This window comes from Dipodomys spectabilis, unplaced genomic scaffold (assembly GCF_019054845.1).
Source record: "Dipodomys spectabilis isolate Male_0828 unplaced genomic scaffold, ASM1905484v1 ptg000003l, whole genome shotgun sequence".
Taxonomy (NCBI): Eukaryota; Metazoa; Chordata; class Mammalia; order Rodentia; family Heteromyidae; genus Dipodomys; species Dipodomys spectabilis.
In genome coordinates this window covers 13,763,039-13,783,542 of record NW_024870680.1, presented here as the reverse complement: position 1 = coordinate 13,783,542, position 20,504 = coordinate 13,763,039, and the positions used below count along the sequence as shown (strand labels likewise).

Below are 20,504 nucleotides of genomic sequence, written 5' to 3'. Positions count from 1 at the left end.
ATTTTTAACACTATCAATCTTTTTATTGCTTCAGTTTGTGAACATTAGCCCACCCTCTTCCAATCGCTCTATCAAATCTCATAGACACAAAACCAAGGAAAACACTAAGGATCTCTGTCATTGAAAAGATTACAAAGATTACAAGATTACAAAAGTTATTGTCCAACAGAATGTAATTGTTAGCGAAATGAGTCCCTTCCCACAGCTTAGTCCATTCTTTCCCTTCTCCACAGCTTAGCATTTCCCCTTCCTAGGCAACACCAGGCCCATATAGTAAAGGCAGTAAATAATCAACTTCCAGCTCCCTTTACCTTGGGATAGCACTTCTCTGGGGCAGCTGCCACCATATAAGGCAACAAGAGCCCCTTAGAGTGACCTTTAGGTCTGGGCAGTTGCAGGACCCTGATCTACTATGGACAGCAGCCATAAATCCTAGTCCGCCATGATGAAGCCCCTGGCCCACTTGTCCACACCAGGGTCTCTGCCTCCTAGCTCCTTCTAGCCCCTCCTAAACCCCCTAGGTTATATAGGTCACCCCAGACAATAGCCCATGCGTCTTCTCATTCCTCCCTTGTGAGAAGGAGTCTTGCCAGCCCCCTTTCCCAGCAATAAACCTTTCTTTGTTTTCTGTATCTGGATGTCTGCGTGGTTCTTTGCAAAGTCTAATTAATCATATTTAAGCTTTCAATAACAGAAGACTCAAATGTTACCACACATATCATTCTAAATTTTCAAGTAGCCATGTGAACAAAAAACATGAAAAAGGTGAACATGATTTTAACAACCTATTTTAATCAGTATATCTAAAGATACTGTTTCTTTCTTTTTTTTTTTTTTTATATATTTTTTTGGGTCCAGTCGTGGGGCCTGAACTCTGGGCCTGGGCGCTGTCCCTCAGCCCTTCAGCTCAAGGCTAGCGCTCTACCACTTGAGCCACAGTGCCACTTCCGGATTTTTTCTTTTTGCTTATGTGGTGCTGAGGAATCGAACCCAGGGCTTCAGGCATGCAAGGCAAGCACTCTACCACTGAGCCACTTTCCCAGCCCTAAAGATACTGTTTCAATATATGCTCAGTATAAAATTTTATATTTGTTATACTTAAAAATCTAGGGTGTATTTTATTCTTACAGCTCTTTACCACTCAGACTAGTCACATCTCATCTACTCAGCAGCCACATGTGGCCAGAGGTGACAGTAATGGCCCTATGGATTTCTCTTCTGGTTAAGAAACACTAAGACTTCTGCAAAAAAAAGTTAAGGGACTTGGTATTCAGCCAAAGACATCCACACTGTTGTGATCACAAATCTGTATATTTGTGACTCTCTGTATTTTATTTTTCTTGTTTTAATTTACCAAGTCATATATGAATATAGTTATATATTTATTTAATGTCAGACCTGGGGCTTGAACTCAGGGCCTGGGGCCTGGGCACTTGTCCCTGAGCTTTCTCAAACAAGGATAATGCTCTACTGCTTGAGCCACAGCTCTACTTCCGGCTTTTTGATGGTTAATTGGCGATAGAGCCTAATGGGCTTTCCTGCCTGGGCTGGCTTCAAACCTCGGTCGTCAGATCTTAGCCTCCTGAGTAGCTAGAATACAAACCTGAGCCATCCGCACCCGGTTTAGAGGCTTTCTTTACGTAAAACTACATTTCCCAGTTCAAGCCCCACGACCGACAACAAAAAAAAAAACAAAAAAAAACTACATTTCCCATGAGCACTGGTGGGCGTCAGCGTCGCACAGTTTTGTCGTCACGCCGCGCTCCTTATACCCACTTCCGCCCGCGAGTTACCTCCTTTCCTTTCTGCAGCGCGCGGCAGCAAGATGGCGGTGCAAATTTCCAAGAAGAGGAAGGTGAGCAACCGGGCCTGTTCCCGGCAACCGCAGCGCCTCGTGGGGCCAGGGTCTTCTCAGGGTGTCGTCGGAAGATCTGCGGGCCCGTGTCCTACCCTAAGAAGCGGCTACAGCCGTTTGGCGTTCCCGGTGGGCGTGGATGGCGGCGGATTGAGTGCGAGGCCCGCGCCGACGGGCGAGATGTGGCAGGAAGGGAGAGACGGGTTTCTCCGGTTCCGGTGGAGATGAGCTCCGCTCTCCTTGCCTGTTCCGGAGAAGCGGCCGGTGAGCTGGTTTTAGCCGACAAAATAAGCATACGCGTGGCGTTTTGAGCGCGTGAGCCCTGAGAGTTTGTGGCATGAAGTCTCAGCACCGACCCTGGAGAGGCCTTGGGAGGAAGGCCGCGGGGACCGTGCAGGGACCTGAGGTTCCTTCAGACTTTTAACGTGTCAGCCCAAGTTAGAGAAGTAGGTAAATAGCATTAGCTTTATGTCTGTTACTTCACATAGATGTTGAAGTTTAAAACCACAGTGCTGTTAGGATTGATCAACTCAGTCCCCAAGTAGTGTAAGGTCAGATGAAGTTGCCGGGGTTCTCGGGGTTGTTCTGTCTGCAGTTTGAAGTCTTAACTGCTGTAAAAGTCTTTTGAGAGCTACAAGTAGCGGTGGCTCTTGCTATGCTGAGTAAACGGAACCCACCATTTTCAGGCAGCTTTTTGCTTGGCATGTGTAAATAACAAGTTCTTCAACCCTTCAATGAAGAGGTGATGACGAGTCTGACTTGGGAGTATTACCTTTGGCCAGGCAGCCCCACTCTGTGCTGCGTTCTGTGGCATAGCTTAAAGGGACCTGGTGGAAGAAACTTCCTAAAGATGACTTAGAGGCATTTGTCTGAGAAGGGTTGCTTCACTTTCTATGGGAACAAGAGTATTGGATTTGGATGAAGGGTGCAATCCCCTGTTGAGGGGAAAGTAAGCCTTTGTCCATATCATAATATTGGAATTTGCTTTTCTGGCTAGTTTGTTGCTGATGGCATCTTCAAAGCTGAACTGAATGAATTTCTTACTCGTGAGCTGGCTGAAGATGGCTACTCTGGAGTTGAGGTCCGAGTTACACCCACCAGGACGGAAATCATTATCTTAGCTACCAGGTAAAAACTTAAAAACTGGTTGGACTTCATCTTGGCTTTTGTTGTTTAAAATTGTGTGTGTTTCCAGGCAGATGAATGAGGTTTTGTAAGTTACGAATGTCTTCCCATCCCCTCCCCCCTCCAGGACACAGAATGTTCTTGGTGAGAAGGGTCGTCGCATTCGGGAATTGACTGCAGTAGTTCAGAAGAGATTTGGCTTCCCTGAGGGCAGTGTAGAGGTGAGTGGTCCTGGTTTATCTCGATTATCATGCATTTGGAAACAGCTCTTTATTTTTATTTTTTACAGTGTTGGGGTTTGAATTCAGCACCTTGTGGTTGCTAGGCATGTGCTCTACCTCAGCCCTTTTATTTGCTTTATTCTTCAGATGGGGGTCTCAATCTTCCCCTCCCTTTAATATTTTACCTGCATCTCTATAGATATATAAGTATAGAAGGGATCCCAGGGCAAGAACACCATGCCTGCTTGTTGAGATGTGGTCATGCTAAATTTGCTTCTGCTGCCTTTGGACCAGAATCTTCCTGATTTAGGCTTTGAAGCTAGACTGAACTACATAGCAAGACCTTGTCTCAAAAACAAAAAATAAGCGGCTGGGAATGTGGCTTAGTGGTAGAGACCTTGCCTAGCATGCATGAAGCCCTGGGTTCAATTCCTCAGTACCGCATAAACAGAAAAGGCCGGAAATGGCACTGTGGCTCAAGTGATAGAGCGCTAGCCTTGAGCAAAAAGAAGCTTAGGGACAGTGCCCAGGCCCTGAGTTCAAGCCCCAGGACTGGAAAAAAAATAAGCAGTGTGCTTAATCTGGTGGGTTTCCTATTTCACTTGGGTTTATAAATGATATATAGAATAGATTGGCAATCCTCCTAGTCTCTCCCTAGTGTGGTAGTGGGAAGGCAACCGCCTTGTGGGTATAGAAAAAGTGTTTGAGGGACATGGTGATACATAGAGAACCTTGTATGGTGACAGTGCTGGATTTTGCTGGAAAACTGGTGAAGGTAACTGGATGTGCCTTGTCTCTTTAAAGCTATATGCCGAAAAAGTGGCCACAAGAGGACTGTGTGCCATTGCACAGGCAGAGTCTCTGCGGTACAAACTCCTTGGAGGGCTTGCTGTGCGGAGGTAAGTATCTTGAGATGACTTGGTCATGCTCTTGTGTGAATCAGAGTATGGCATATCTGCCATTTTTGTCAACAAATGAGTTATAAGATCATCTACTTTTTGCCACTTAGGTCAATAAGGTAGTGCTAATCCATGTTCCTACTGAACTGGTAGGCTAAATGACATTATAGCTAGTAACCTATAAGAGGTGGTCAGTGCTACAGTTTGGGAGGAGGAGTTTTGTGTGCTTTGGGAGTAGACTAGAAATGGAACTGTGCAGGATGACCTTTTTAATCTTTTTAGGTTTTAGGAAGGACCTTTTAGCAGATAGGCAATAGGAGTAATTCAGCCCCGTTACTAAGCTGTTACTTAAGTACTTGTGGGATGCCACAAATTCAAAACAAGCTAGAAAGTCATTTAGAGTCATTAATTGTTCACTCCGGTGGGGATGATAAAGTCACTGCATGGTCTGATGAGGGAGAGCTTGAGATCTATACACTAAAACCTTCAAGTTGTTATACATAGTATTGTGAATAGAGAAAAAGAACATGAAAGGGTTGGGGTTCCCCTGGAGCTAATCCTACTGGTAAGATTTCAGTAAAGCAGAATATGAATAGGAAAATGGAGGTGTGTCCCAGCCATCTGTTGTAAGCCCTCTCTAGGTTTTGCACATTTATACTGGGAAGTCCTGGTTCCTAATCATAATTATTGACACTTGAGTCTCTTCTCTTTAAGTGGTAAATAGGAATTATACTACCTTTCAGTGAGGATGAGAATTTAGAAGTGTCTGGGGTGGTTAGCTATCAAATTATCTCAGAAAACTAAATGAGTTGGGGGTGAGAGCATGATACTTTAAAAGCTTATTGGAGATCTATAAGGTCTTTTTTCCTATCTAGCACTTTAATATCAAGGTAAATTCTAAAGGGTGCACTAAGTGGCTGGGGCCGATGGGGTTTTAAGTATTTTTCTCAATTTTGAACATGAGAACCATTTGGGGAGCACTTCTAAAATACCCATGCCTCAGTTTTGGCTGGCCAGATTGCTAGAGAAGGACCTAGTCTTTTGGTTTGCTGAGGCGCAGTTGGCAAGTACCTGTTTTTGGAGGGAAATAGCCAAGGATTAGGTAGCGCCATACAAGAGAATTGCTATTTTCTGGTCAGGTTTGTTTTCCACTAAAGTAACTATTACAACAGTGAAGTTCCAGTTCTGCATTTTAAAATTGGTGGGAGGGGTAGGTGAATTCTCTTTCTCTTTGGCAGTGTGGATTTCTTGTTCTTCAAAGGGCCTGCTATGGTGTGCTGCGGTTCATCATGGAGAGTGGAGCCAAGGGCTGCGAGGTTGTAGTCTCTGGGAAACTCCGAGGACAGAGGGCTAAGTCTATGAAGTTTGTAGATGGCCTGATGATCCACAGTGGGGACCCTGTTAACTACTATGTTGACACTGCTGTGCGTCATGTGCTGCTCAGACAGGGTAAGCAGTTGGGGATGTTGTGGCAAAAGGCATTAGCAGATTGCTTTTTGTAGACACCTCTGGAAAACTTCACCTTAGAAGTAGCTAGGCACAAGTGTATACCTTGGGGCTGGGAAGGTGGCTCAGTGGTAGAGCGCTTGCTTTGCATGCATGAGGCCCTGGGTTCGATTCCTCAGCACCACATAAGCAAAAAGAAAAAAGCTGGAAGTAGTGCTGTGGCTCAAGTGGTAGAGCGCTAGCCTTGAGCTGAAGAGCTGAGGGACAGCGCCCAGGCCCAGAGTTCAGGCCCCCACGACCAGACCTCCCCCCCCCCCCCCCAAAAAAAAAAAGTGTATACCTTGGATTTGTGGCTTAGCTAAAATTGTATTACTGAGACAAATTGATAGTTGGTTTGTCATTAAGCATCTGTACCCTTCAGTGATGACACGATGACGAGTCAGAAAGGTCACATCCTGCTTCTGGTCCTTGTCAGTGCCATGTTCTGTGGTGCTGTGCATGGGTTCCTTTGGCAAAAGTGTCCTGTTCATTGATTGATTTAGAGGCATTTGTCTGAGAAGGGCCACTCAATCCAGCAATACTTGGGTAAAATGTTGTGTCCTGTCCTCTTAGGTGCTGGGTGCCAGGAAACGCAACTAGGCCCTAATTCTTTTATGTCCTGTAGGTGTGCTGGGCATCAAAGTGAAGATCATGCTGCCCTGGGACCCAAGTGGTAAGATTGGGCCTAAGAAGCCCCTGCCTGACCACGTGAGCATTGTGGAACCTAAAGATGAGATCCTGCCAACTACCCCCATCTCAGAACAGAAGGGTGGGAAGCCAGAGCCACCTGCCATGCCACAGCCAGTCCCTACAGCATAACAGGTATGTCTTCAGGCCAAACAGGAACCGATTCCTTTTTTTCTGTACTGGTATCTCACACTGGTCATACACACTTGGGAATTAAAATTGGATCCCCATGCTTTATGTGGGAGAGTACAAATAGGAATCTGGAGCCTTTCAACCTCCCACAACTGTTGGGATGGGGATGGATAGTTGCCTTTGTTTTTTTTTTTTTTTTTTTAAGAAGGTCCTAGTGAGGGGCTTAGTGATACAGGCCTGTAATCTTAGCATTTGGGAAGGGAGGTAGAGGTGTTTTAGGACTGGGTTCAAGGCCAATGTGGGCCTTGTGTGTAGCAAAATTATCCCCCCAAAAAGGTGGTTCTGCTTTTACTGCCATGCTTGACACTTTTCCCTTACTGCCTTATTTGGTAGAGATTTTTAAGGTACTCTTTCTACCAATTTGCTATTCTACCCTTTCAGGGCTCTCTTAAATAGTAACACCAAGTCCCCTTCTTTGTGCCCTAGCCACATAAGAATTTTGTCTCCCAGTGCTTCTTTTATCTTAATGCTGATCCATATCTTAATGAAAATCCAAAGTGAGAGTGTGTACTCCATACCTGGTAAATGAAGGATTCTGATGCTGAGGTTATTTTCTTACTGTTGTGTTTTATTTGGTTTCAGGGTCTCCTTGGCAGCTGTATCTGGAGCCTGGATGTTGCCCTAGAGACATGTAATAAAATCATGTACAAAGACATAAGGCCTTACTAGACTTATCTGTCCAGTAGTTGGTGATTTTGGCCTACAGCCTTGCGTATCCTCTTAGTTTAAGCCAAGACTTGTTTGGTATTTGTCAAGGGCAGAACTGGAGGACCCAAGCAGAGCTGACCAGAGAAATACACTGTAAGACATCAAAGGCTAGTGGCTACAGGTCAGCATCATGGCTAATTGTGCCTTAGGATCACAGGTTTAGAAGAGGGATTAACCTAGGTCTCTTGCACTATATCACTGAGTTATATCTACAGCCTAGAGGAAAATACATTTTAATATTTTCCTGGTGCATAAGGAAGTAGTTTCTATTTGGTCATACTGTCCTAGGTGTAGGTATTCTTTAATAATCTGTCCTGAGTATTTGCTCTCAGTATCTATTTTGTAATAAATTGGATGCTTTACTTTATTCAGGTGATAATAGTGAAGGACAAGTTGGCTTGAAAACTATATGACTGATGTTGAAATAAAGTTCCCCTTAATGCTGTCATGGGCTTGGGATGTGGCTTGGCTAGTTATTTTAAAAAGAAAAAAAAACACTAGCTGCACAGATGCTCAATCTAGTAAGTGATTTATCTTCTCAACTACACTGAATTACACCAGGCCAAACTTTACTACACATGTGCTTATTAATATTTTGAGTGAGTAATGCTGAAACACACTGACAAAAAGTATTTGTGTTTTCCTATCAACAACCTACCTTTAAAAAACAGCCTGTAAGTTTTTAGAAGTAGTATATCTGGTTAAAGCTGCAGAACTCAAGGATGAGGACTGGCTACTACTGAGTTCTCTAACCGCCAATATCACTAATACAGTAGACCCATTTAGTAGGATTCAGGGTGAGTTGGAGCTCCTAAACATAAATACAAAAGCTACCTTTCCCCCCCCTTTAACAGTACTTCCAATCAGTGGTGATGCCTCAGAAGTGAGCTGTCAAACTGATTCCTTACGGGAATTCTATTCCTGTAATACTGTTGGTGTTTATTATGTGTGCCATTAAACCTAGTACTCTACCATTAAGCCACATGTCCAGCCCAAGTGTTTATTTTGGAACTTGTGGTTCGTTTAAGACATGACTTTGTAGTGCTATAACATTAAAATTTTAAAAACTTTCACATTTACTGAGTACTAGAAATAGAGCAATGTAATTCTGGCACAGCCCATTAGAGGCCTTTGTATTAAGTGGTCTTCCCTCTGGTAAGTTGTGAAAGTGTTCAACACCACCAGGAGGTACTCTAGCAAAAAGGATTGCTGCACAGTAGCAATTTGAAGAGGAAAAAATGTTAAATGTAAAAACCACAATTGTCAGTGTATTATATAGTCTCTCTCCAATGGGTAAGGCAGCCAAAACCATACTGTGAAGTCCCAGAACTAGCAGGTGAAAATAAGGCTTTTGACATGAGACGTGTTGACATTTTTCATGTACCCCGTCCTTCCCCCAAGGACAGGCTCAACTAACAAGCTTAAGGCAGGGATGCACCAAGTGAGATCTTTGGAAAGATGGCCAGTAAGGATCGTGGACCAAAATAGAACTGATAAACCAGGAAAAATACAAAAAAAAAAAAAAATGGGTGAGGACAGTGTTCAGGGCTGGGGATGGTGGGGGCTACCTCAATCTGGCATGTCATGACCACCAGTTTGTCAGCCTGTCCTCAATTACTAGTGCTGGTTAATTTTGAAAATGTTGGCCACCATAAAGGGAGCACTTTATTCTGTCAGAGCACTTTATCAAAGAGACTACCTGAGTTATGCTGTCACCAGCACTGCTTCACTGATACTGGACCTGTAACTCCAAGTATAAGACTTTCTAGAGACTGGAGTGTTCTAAAATCCATTGGCTTTTGGATATAATAGCATGATGCACCCTCCCTGCCCTCACTGTAAAGTTCTGGCCATAGGGGTTACACTTTCTACTGGGAGATGGGGCAGGTGTCATTCCCATTTTAGAGTCAAAACTTCAGCCTTAGAGATTTTTTTCCTAATCAAAACTATGTCCCTGGCTCGTGCCTTTAAGACAGCCTGGACAGGAAAGTAAGTTTGAAGTTGAGCTGTGGCTCAAGTAGAGTGTTAGCAAAAAAGTTCAGTCAGTGCCCAACCCCTAGACCAACACAAGACAATACTAACAGCATGACCAATATAAGGAGGTAACAATTCTAAACCCTGAACTGGGAACAAATACTTCATTCCAACAACTGGAATGTGGACAGATTCCATTATTAACCTTATTTGACAGCCGGTTCAACCTTGAATATATCTTGGGGAACTATGATTTCTCTTGGATCTTGAGCAATGTTTATAGTAGTCCATGATCTGATTTTTTTTGGGTTGGGGGGAGCCCAGGTCTTGGGACTTGAACCTGGGGCTTGGGCACTGTACCTGAACTTTTTTTTTTTTTTTTTTGTCGGTCGTGGGGCTTGAACTCTGGGCCTGGGCGCTGTCCTTCAGCTCTTCAGCTCAAGGCGAGCACTCTACCACAGACCACTTCCGGTTTTCTGGTGGTTTATTGGAAATAGGAGTCTTAACAGTCTTTCCTGCCAGGGCTGGCTTTGAACCGTGATCCTCAGATCTCAGCCTCCTGAGTAGCTAGGATTACAGGCTTGAGCCACCAGCGCCAGGCGTTCCTGAACTTTTTTGTGTTCCAGGCTAACACTGACCACTTGAGCCACAGCACCACTTCTGGGTTTTTCAGAGTAGTTTATTGGAGATAAAGAGTCTCACAGGACAGGAAATGTGGCTTAGTGGTAGAGTGTTTGCCTAGCATGCACGGAGCCCTGGCTTTGATTTCCTCAGTACCACATAAACAGAAAAGGCTGGGAGTGTCAGTGGTTCAAGTAGTAGAGTGCTAGCCTTGAGCACAGAGAAGCTCGGAGACAGCCTAGGCCCTAGTTCAAGCCCCAGGACTGGCAAAAGTCTCAGACTACTTGCCCAATCTGATTTCAAACTTTGGTCTTCAGATCTTAGCCTCCTGAGTAGCTAGGGTTACAGGAATGAGCACTGGCACCCAGGAGTTCTGATTTTTAGGAGCAAGAAACCTGAGAGCCTTGGCTTAAGCCTTGTCTGAGCCAACGTCCTCATTTTTACAAGTGAAACAATGAATAAGCCCAGTAGCTCTGAAATTCAAAGTTGCTTCTTGCTGTAGAGGGCTAGCAGTTCAGCCTGGCAGGTGCATTCCTGAACAAAAAGCACTGATGGATTCATCCTACCCTCACTTGTGGGTCATCCACTGACCCTATTCACAGCCCTCTGCTGAGCTAGAGGAGCTAGATCCTTTGAATTCCTCAGCTCCCTTGGCCTGTAAGATGTTTTTGTTTTGTTTTGTTTTTTAACTGTTTTGGCTTTTGTTTTGTTTTTGTTGGTCATGTGGCTTGAGCTCTGGGCTTGGGCACTGTCTCAGCTCTAGCTCAAGGCTAGCGCTCTATCACTTGAGCCACAGCACCACTTCTGGTTTTCTGGTGATTAATTGGAGATAAGAGTCTCACAGACTTCCCTGCCTGGGCTGGCTTTAAACCATGATCCTCAGATCTCAGCCTCCTAAGTAGCAGGATTACAAGCATGAGCCACAGGCGCCCAGGTTTTTTTTTGTTTTGTTTTTAAAGAGCAGTATAAAAGAATAATAAAACATCAAGTCTTGTGACACAAGACCTACTTAAAAAACCTCCAGGTCGCGGTGCGGTGGTGGCTCATGCCTGGCATTCAAGCTCCAGTACCACAAGAAATCAAAACCTCAAATACTAGCTTTTTTAGGTTGGTGACTTCTGTGATGTGATAACACATTAAGTTTCTGTTCTCAGATGAGGGTCTGGCAAACATGCATTCCTAAGAGGTCATATAGGAGAAATGGTAAGGGGCCCCTTTACCTAGAGGGCAGCCTATAAGGTACATTGACTAGGGACTAAAAGCCAGGGAGGCCATATATAACATGGTCTCCATTAAAAGTTATGGGCTGTTTCCCTTTGCTTGGTGCTTCTGTGGATGTCCTCACATTTAAACTAAGTCTGCCTTCCAGTTGAAGACTCCCTAGAGGCAAGGACAGTATCCATTCAGGTAAGACTTCCATGTGAAAATGATATCTCCTGCACAACTGCTGTGCCCAACACAGTGTTGTCAGATTAACAATTTATGAGGCAGGATGGAAAATAGACTTTCGAGATGGCCAGAAATAGGTTCAAATCCTGGCTCTGTCATTGCTCACCATCCACTGACCAGCTCATGATGGTGGAGACAGGCAACAGAAGTACAGGCAATAGAAAGAACATTGGGGACATGAAGGTCACTGCCTGGCACATGAAGTACGCAGTCCTGGGCTTGCCCTGGATGTGTGCCTTGTTCCTGGGTAGGCTAGAAACATGGTGCCTTAGTTTTGTCCTTAGTGATTCTGTGGGATAGGGTCAGGCAGGATCAGTGGGGCTGGGACTCCAACCCCCACCCAGCTGCCATTATCAGCTGTGTCCAGATGGTCTCAGGCTCCTTAATCTGAGGTAATTTGTGAGCTGAACTCAGCTGGTACTTTGTGGCTGTGATGGGCCAGTCCTAGCTAGAGAGATCCTGCAGTCAAAGCCCTGGGGCTTTGAAGATGGGGAGGGTGTGGGCCAACCTTTGCTAGAGAGTTCTGGGAGCAGATGACACTCCAAAAGGCAAATGATGCCTTTAGTACAAATGATGGGCCTGCAGATGGGCCTGGCACTGCCTCCAGCTTTTGAGCCACAGGCACAGACAGCTTAGCTCAGAATCTCTGGTGTGCTTTGTTCCCTCTGAGCTACCTCCTTGTCCAGCAATTTTTATCACTGTCACTGGAGCCCCAGGCCACACCAAGCTTTATAATGGCAGCAGTGCCTTACATTGATAGGGATCTGGCAAGTCCGGGTACACAGCTTGGCCCGTGGCTCTGCTGTCCTCCACCTTGCATAAAATAGTTTTTAATGTCCATGGCTTTGCATAAAATAATTGTTATGGTCCATGCTGCCCTTTTGAAAGTAAATAAGGTGGTAGGTATGGGTTGAATATTGGTTTCCCTCCAAAAAAAGAATTTTTTGTTGTTTTTGTTGGTCATGGGCGTGAACTCTGGGCCTGGGCCCTGTACCTCAACTCTTCAGCTCATGGCTAGTGCCACTTGAGCCACAGCACTACTTCTGGCTTTTTCTGCCAGAATCAAACCCAGGGCCTCATGCATGCAAGGCAAGCACTCTACCACTGAGCCACCTTCCCAGCCCTCCTTCCAAAATTCTTATGTCTGAACTTAATACTCAGTTTGATAAGTGTTAAGCGGTGGGGCCTTCATTGAGTGTTAAGTCACTTGGCATTAGTGCCATTATGAGGTAGAATCTCTTATTCAAACTGCCTCATACCCCTCCAGAAGGAAGAAGTTGTAGAGCTATGAAGAAAAGTCCATACAGTACACTGGATCTATTGGTGCCTTGATCTTGAGTTCCTTGCCTCCACAAATGAAAAATAAACTCCTAGTGTTTATGTTTTAAATGACTCAGTCTTAAGGGGTAGTAAGTAGCCCAAATGGAGTAAGATGTTGGGAACGGATGCTGGGGATAACCTCTCAAGCAAAGTGGAGTTGAGCTGAAACACAGATCCAACCTTCAAACAAAGTTTTATTTATAAGAAAAAGGGACAATAAATTAAAGAACTATTTACATGGAGGTGCCAGGAGGGGAGCAGTGCTGTGCCTGAGTTCTGCCTCTACCTCCAACTCAGGCTGTTCATCTGAGTCACCTGTCCAGGCTCTGGATGATGGTGACACATCCATGGGAGCTGGTGCAGCGCTGCAGGGGTGGCTGGGCCTCCACCTGCCCACTACTGGGGTCAAAGGTGAAGACCCTGTCAGTGCTTTCCCCACGATCATCTCTCCCACCAAGGATGTGGACCTTCCCATCGCACACTGTCACTCCACAGCTCTCCTATGTGGACACACAGAATGACAATTATCTATGAGGTCCAATCTTTGGTCCCCTCAGTTCCTAGCTGGCCAGACCAGTTAACAGTACAGACTATGAACAGGTAGCGTGGATGGATGGCAGGGAGACAGAAAGTAGGTGGGCCTGAGTTAAAGCTCTGTCACTTGACCCTTAGTAAATGAATGGCCTAGAAAAGTCATGCAACTGCCCTGGGCCTTAGATTTCCTCATCTGCAGTGTGTGAAGAGTGGCTACCATTACAGGGTTCTCTTCACAGTTAAGCGGTTATATAGAGCATTGAATATAGTACCTTGTCTGGCATCTGATAAGTACACTAGCAATAATAATTATACCCTTAGGATGTCAGACTTAAAAGTCAGAAATCTTGGGATTACTGAAGGCCACACTTCTATAGTCTCTTGAATTTCAGGGAAGAGGGAGCCAAGGAGCTGTAGGAATGAGAACTTCCAGGACCTGGACACCTGTTATCACTGAAGCAAAGAAGCTTATCAAATTGTTTGCTCTTTAGGGTTAGGTAAGGCTTACTGGATCTGCCTCACTTAAGGCTACAGCCCAGGCTCTGCCCTAATATGGCTTAACTGGCAGCCTCTAAGGCTAGTCTGTTCATGTGTGAAATGCAAGGTTGATCACCCGGACAAGCTAGAGAACAATGTAAAACCACTTACCCAGAGTCATGCCTGAGACCCACCACCTCCAAGTTCCAGAGCTTTACAAACGGATTGGTTCTCCAGAATGGACTTGGGTAAGGACCATGCCAGGAGCCTCTCTACTTACCACAGGCCTGGGGAGGACAGCCACCTCCCCCCAGACATCTGTGTCAGGGTCATAGGTGAAGATTTTGCTCATGAGGCCTCCCACTACATAGATGGTGTCCTCAAGGGAGACAGCCTCAAGACACCGCAGTGAGAAGGGCGCCGGTGACCGCAGGCTCCACTGGTCCTCTTTGGGGTCCAGACACTGCACCTGAGGGGCAGAAAAGCAGGGGTGACAAAGCTTCCCCCAGTGACCGTACTACCCACATGCTTCCACCCCTCTCTCGGGATGCTGAGCAGAACACCATCTATGTCCACTGGGCATCTGGGAGGTAGGAGACCTGCTGACCCTGTCCTCTGGTGCTCAGCCTAGTTCTACTTTTTCTCCCCAGCTCCTGCACATCCTTTGTTAAAAGCTGACTCATCTTTCAAATGCCATCAGCTCAAATGCCTCCCCATCTTCAAAGCCTTCCCCACAGAGGAACAGTGTCTCTTTTGATGGAAGAGAACAGTCACCTTAGGGAATTAGTCTTTTGAGCATGTCTCATCAAGTGGGGAGAAGTGTCTCAGGAGACAGGTCCTCTCTGCAGGTCCCTGCAGAGATGTGTGTCTAGCCACATGCCCTAGCAACCTTTCCCTGTGCTCTGGGGTCAGGAGTGATTGTAGCTGAGGTGTCTTGCAACCCCACTCCTTGCTACAATGGTCCATGGCTTCCCAGGCTCATAGTTGTTTATGATTCCCTGACCCTTTAACATTTAACAAAAATTGTTGTAACCATAATGTGCAGAGGGGTTACTATTACATAAGTCAGGTAAAGAGTACATTTCTTTTTGGACAATATCACCCTTTCCCATGCTCTCCTGGCCCCTTTCTGAGGATACATACCTCTATCTGGCTGCCTGTTCACCTTCACCCCAGTTTCTCTGTTGTTTCTGTGGAGACCCACAGAATGGCCTGTAGAAAACCACTGCTGCATGGTGACAGTATAAAATGGGCTGCCTAAAGCTAATGCCCCGGGAAGTTCTGGAAAGTTTGCTAGAACAGTGGTGTCTGAGGATAGGGAGGAATGGAGTGGTTCTAATTTGGGAAGGATTCTGGTCTCAGGACCACAGGACTGTGAGGGTGTCAGGGGTGGAGAAGTTCTGACAAGAAGGTTCATTTTTATTCAGAAAGCTCAAATGCCCAATAGTAAAGCATAGGAATACTACATTTTATCACTCAGTGGATTATTACTGCTGCTCAAATGATGGCTGGAGAATTCTGTGTAGAGTGCTCATACTGAACTGAGACTAGTAAGTAGAAGGCCAAGTTTTACATTAAGAAGAAAACAAAGTCAATTCTGTGGGAGCTGGGAAGCCACCACACCAAAATATTCACAATAGTTATCCCTAGATGGTGGGACAGTAGGTCACTATTTCTTATTTCAATATTATTATTATTATTTGCCAGTCCTGGGGCTTGAATTCAGGGCCTTTGCACTGTCCCTGAGCTTCTATTTTTTGTTCAAGGCTAGCAGTCTTGAGCCACAGCACCACTTCCAGCTTTTTCTGTTTATGTGGTACTGAGGAATCGAACCCAGGGTTTCATGTTCTACCACTAAGCTACCTTTCCAGCCTTCAATACTATTTTTTTTTTTTTTTGAGGAAAACCGTTTTAATCCTACCCCTGCTTCATTTCATTTCTTAAAACCTATAAAACCGCAGTGGTTCACGCCTGTAATAGTAACTACTAGAGGCTGAGGTTCAAAGCCAGCTTGAGCAGGAAAGTCCCAGAGACTCTTATCTCCAATAAGTCACCAAAAAATCAGCTGGGCGTGGGTTTGTGGCTTAAGTGGTAGAGCTCTGGCCTTGAGTACAAAAGGTCAGGGGTAGTGCCCAATACTGGGTTCAAGCCCTAGTACCGACAAACAACCTCTATGAAACCTGTATGGACGTCCGACCCCGAGGAGACCAGGCCTTCTGCTGACCTACAGGACCCTTGAGATCCTTTCTCTGAGATAATGTCCTCGTCTGAAAGCCGGGCCTCGTGGGCTGCTGACCGGCACACTTGGGTCTAGCCTGGCACATGGCCTTCCTGCAGCATCCCACGCCCCCAGCCCCTGCAGCCCCCCAGCCCCTGCAGCCCCCGCCCTGAGCCCACCGTGTTGGTGTTGAGGCCGTCCTGCCCAGCGCCCGCGATCACGTAGAGCCGGCCCGCGCAGGGCGCCACCGCCGCCGAGCTCACGGCCGTGGGCAGGGGGGCGACGGCCACCCACGTGTTGGAGAAGGGGTCGTAGCGCTCCACGCTGCACAAACGCCGCAAGCCGTCAAAGCCGCCCACCGCGAACAGCTGCGAGGATAGGGGTGGAGGGTGCCCAGAGTTACAACCGGAGGGAGCCCCACGGCCCCATCACACACACACACGCACCACCACACACACACACACACACACACATGGCCAAGTCCAGCACACTGGGTCATCCCAGTACTGCGGTCACCTAGGTGCTCCTTTAGTTCCTGAACCTCCTGAGCTGCTTCCTCTCCTCAAACAGGGATTAATGAGGCAGGCTTAGAGCTGCAACGCATGGCACCAAGCTGATAACAGGGAGTCATTTATTAGGGGTTTTACCACCCTACTTAGCCTTAAGGAGCACTTTTATGATTCTAACTTTGGGATGTAGTTTACAAAAGTTAGGCGTATATATAAATATATTACAAATATACATTATGTGCATATACATTATATATGTATATACATATGTATGCATTTTATATAACTTATATGTCTCAGATGGTGGTCAAGGTTCAATCCTATCATTGTTTAGACCCAGAGCCTACAAATACCCACAGACTACTTATTGTTAGCATTCTCATTATTGTGTGATCTTGGGCAAGACTCTCTCTCTTTTTTTTCTGTTTTTTTTTTTTTTGGGGGGGGGGTCCGGTCGTGGGGCCTGAACTCTGGGCCTTGGCGCTGTCCCTCAGCTCTTCAGCTCAAGGCTAGCGCTCTACCACTTGAGCCACAGCGCCACTTCCGGCTTTTTTCTTTTTGCTTATGTGGTGCTGAGGAATCGAACTCAGGGCCTCATGCATGCAAGGCAAGCGCTCTACCACTGAGCCACCTTCCTAGCCCCAAGACTCTCTCTCTTTTCAGGACTTCTTACAAAGAATAATTCTGGGGGTGCTGATGGAGTGATTCTGGGGTAAAGTGCTTGCCTAAAGGGTCCTGGAGGGAGCTTTCCCTCAGGATAGTCATAGATCTGTGCTCTGGGTCCCAGGATAGCAGCTTGCTGCAGGTACCTACCTGCCCCTGCAAGGCTACCATCTTGTGTCTCCACCTGCCCTTGAGCATGGAAGCTACCTTGATCCAGGTATGCAGGTGGGAGCTAAACATCCACACATCGCGGCTGTTGATGTGGCCTCCTAAGGAGAAATAAGTAGCTATTGCTCCAGGTCCTCTCGCTACCCTCCCAATGCCCCCCAAGGAACCAGCATGTCAGATCCAAAGACAAGCATTAAGGATGTGCTGGGGACAAGGCAACACAGAGCCACCTGTACAGGAAGGGCAGAGGTAATCAGTAATCAACCCTTCTTCATCTTTATGCTTTCTAGTCCCTTCCCTCCTTGAGGTGTTAGGATGATTACACCGGCTTAGAGATTGCTGAAGACCACCTGGCCTTTTGTTAGAGGCAAGGATCAAACCCAGAGCTTAACCTCAAGGGTCAAGCCCAGCATTCAGCTGAAGGACACAACATATTGCTTCAGCCAATAACAGCAGGTTATCAGGAAAAGTCTAGCTCCCTGGGTGGACTGCAGTAAAGAAGGAAGTGTGTGAGAGGTGATGAGCCAATCCCATGGGCTTCTGCCATAGTCCCACCCTCACCAGAAACGTAGATGTCATTTCGAAGAGCACAGGTAGCGAACTCTGAGCGAGTGTAGCCAGGCAAGCTGGGCAGCGGGGTCCAGCATTGGCTCTCCGGGTGGTAGGCATCAGCAAAAGGCAGCTTCAGGAGACCCTTTCGGTCACAACCGCCGACGACAACGATCACTTCAGCTAGGTCCATGAATCTGGCATAGGATCAACCAGGGCTTGTTGTCTCCCACCCAAGTTGCCAACCTTTGTCACCCTCTTGCTGACCATGCAATTCAGCTGTTCTGCCCTTCCATACCTTGGCCTCACACTGGACCCTGACACTTCCAACACTCTTTCTGGGTATTGAAGAAAGAAAATCTCTAATTCTCAATCTATACTCACCACTAAGTAACAGAAAAAAAAATAGTTATAAAAGCCTTTACCCTTTCCCTAGGGGGAAAAAAAAAATTAGAACTGTTTAATCTTTAAAATGGATCTATCAGCTAGGAATTAGGAGGGAGAAAAAGACTGGACTATGACTACATTTTTCTGATCTCCATCCTCAACTGCTAATCTCTCTTTTCTCTCTGTGTGTGGTAATGAGGCTAGACAGGTGTTCTACCATTTTAGCCTTGTCCCTGCCTACAAAAAAATCCAATACTGCCTTCCCCTCCCCCCCACTACTAGGGCTTGAACTTGTGTTTGCTAGGCAAGCACTCTATTACATGTCACACTCTAGTTCTCCAGATGGTTACCCACCTCCTCTCTCAAGCTTGAACTCAAGGTCTCTTCCTGGACTTTCTTGCTCTTTGGCACTCTTACCATTTGAGCCATACTTCCAGTCAAACATTTTCCATCTATCTAGGCTCATTTTCAATGTGATCCTCCCAAGTCTCAGCGTCTTGAGTAAAGACTATAGCCACTGCACCCAACTCCTATATACATGTCTTAAAGCCATTTCCTATTCACTGATTCCTTTGGACAGAGCTCCTCAGTAATGCATCGCCTTCCCCCACTGACCCTTCACCAAACCCTTTAGCCAGTGGTTCATGACTTTCTCCACAAATCCTAAACATTGGACCTGGGTTTAGTCAGAGATGGGGTAGAGGAACAGTGTCAACTCTGTTTTCTGTCTCAGGTGAGGGATGGGAAGGTGGTGGGGTTTGGGGTGACCATCAATAGAGGACGGCTTCACCTATACTTTCCCAGGCTGGCGTAGCAGGGGCCCAAGTAGGCCTTTTACCCCCCCCCCCCCCTCCATGCTCATACTAGTTCTATGGGCTCCCTACAAATCTCAGCAGGCTGTGCCCAGTAAGCACTCGGCATTGTAGATGGAAGGCTACAGAATAGAGTGAGTGGAGGTGAGGGGTCCTCTGTCTCCCTTACTGGAACAATTCCACAAGGCAGGTAGGCAGGCCTGTGCCAGCCTAGGAGATGAATAATAAAGTCCAAGTTAATTCGGGGCATGGCTGTGGAAGGAGCTGGCTTTCAGTGACTCGGGGGATGGCGGAGGAAAGAGCTGGAGGCTGACTCTGCAGAGGCGAAGGGGAGGCGGCCCTACCTCCGCGGCCGGGCCCGCAGCGCGCCGGCCTCACGGCCCAGGATGAAGCAGGCGCGGGCCTCGAGCAGCAGCGGCCGGCACTCGCCGCAGGCCCTCAGCAGCTCATCCGCCTCCACCTTCTCCAGGAAGTAGGCGGGCGCCAGCAGCGGCAGGCGCACGTGCTCCAGCAGGCGCCGCAGCTGCCCGCGGCGGGCCGGCGCGTCGTGGCGCACCCAGCGCATGGCCGCCTCGAACACGGCCTCCTCGCGCGCCACACCCAGAGCGGGGTCGGCCAACAGCGTCGCCAGCTCGTCGGGGGTCAGCTCCAGGAAGTCGGCGTGGCGCGCCACCTCGGCGAACGCCTGGCGCAGCACGCGGCCGCAGCGCTCGGCCAGCGGAGCGAGCGAGAAGGCGGCGGCCACCCGGCGCAGCGCCAGGCTGTTGGCGGCGCGCAGGCGGCCCTCGAGGAAGCGCGCGCACGCCTCGCGCAGCCCCGCCACGCCCAGCCGCTCCGCCAGCGCCAGCACCGCGGCCGCCTCGTCCTCGGCGCGCAGCCGCACGCCCGCGCCGTACACGTAGTCCAGTACCACCGCCAGCGCCGCCGCCGCCGTCGGCCCCGAGCTCCGGGACTCAGGCACCACCGACACCACCGCCAGGCCGCGTTCCGGCCGGCCGGCGGCGAACAAACCGCGGAAGTAGGTGCTGCCTGCGCTGAGCGCGGCGCGGTGACACGGGAAGTCGCGGCCCCCGGCGCGCAGCACCACGTCGGTGAGGGTGCCGCTCCGCCGGTATGCGTTGAGGGTCTGCAGGACGCGCTGCGCGTGGCACGCCGCCGCGCACGGAGCCTCGCAGCCCGGCTCCGGGTCCTCGGGCCCGGGGGCCTCTCGCATCCTATCGAGCAGAGAACAAAGATAGCGTTGGGAAATCCCTCTGGCGGGAGCAGGCTTGGCTCAGCGCACATCCCCGTGTATGCTAGGTTGTAGGCGCGCATTCGTTCATCAGCCTTCTGTCCACCCACTGGGAGTCCTGGCTGCACTGATCTAGTCTTGTCTGTCTCCCTCCAACCCCCGTTTTCCCCTCCACCCCCTCTTCTCTCCCCTTTCTCTTTTTTTGTCGGCCGTGGGGCTTGAACTCTGGGCCTAGGCGCCACCCTCAGCTTTTTCACTCAAGGCTAGCACTCTACCAACTTGAGCCACAGCTCTACTGCTGGTTTTCTGGTGATTAATCGGAGATAAGAGTCTCAGGGGAGACTAGGAAGGTGGCTCAGTGGTAGAGTGCTTGCCTTGCAGGCATGAGGTCATAAGGTCCAGAGTTCGATTCCTCAGCAC

At 47.9% G+C, this 20,504-nt stretch overlaps 2 protein-coding genes and 2 non-coding genes across 4 annotated transcripts; 3 read left to right on the top strand and 1 right to left on the bottom strand.

Moving 5' to 3' along the window:
• Window positions 1-1,786: 1,786 nt before the first annotated feature.
• On the top strand, window positions 1,787-7,119 carry Rps3 (ribosomal protein S3). The gene is made up of 7 exons (XM_042688174.1): window positions 1,787-1,855; window positions 2,853-2,983; window positions 3,108-3,201; window positions 4,006-4,100; window positions 5,362-5,549; window positions 6,211-6,407; window positions 7,047-7,119. Exons 1-6 carry the CDS (start codon window positions 1,826-1,828, stop codon window positions 6,402-6,404), a joined length of 732 nt encoding a protein of 243 aa, XP_042544108.1. The 5' UTR covers window positions 1,787-1,825; the 3' UTR covers window positions 6,405-6,407; window positions 7,047-7,119.
• On the top strand, window positions 2,585-2,733 carry LOC122117028. Its single transcript, XR_006149058.1, has one exon. It is a non-coding gene; the product is annotated as a small nucleolar RNA SNORD15 (small nucleolar RNA).
• On the top strand, window positions 5,962-6,107 carry LOC122117023. Its single transcript, XR_006149057.1, has one exon. It is a non-coding gene; the product is annotated as a small nucleolar RNA SNORD15 (small nucleolar RNA).
• Window positions 7,120-12,721: 5,602 nt separating the features above from the next.
• On the bottom strand, window positions 12,722-20,067 carry Klhl35 (kelch like family member 35). The gene is made up of 6 exons (XM_042690358.1): window positions 19,198-20,067; window positions 17,667-17,851; window positions 17,088-17,206; window positions 15,945-16,133; window positions 13,828-14,016; window positions 12,722-13,036 (listed from the first exon to the last, which is right to left on the bottom strand). The coding sequence occupies exons 1-6, from the start codon at window positions 20,064-20,066 to the stop codon at window positions 12,848-12,850; spliced, it is 1,740 nt and encodes a 579-aa protein (XP_042546292.1). The 5' UTR covers window position 20,067; the 3' UTR covers window positions 12,722-12,847.
• Window positions 20,068-20,504: the final 437 nt, after the last annotated feature.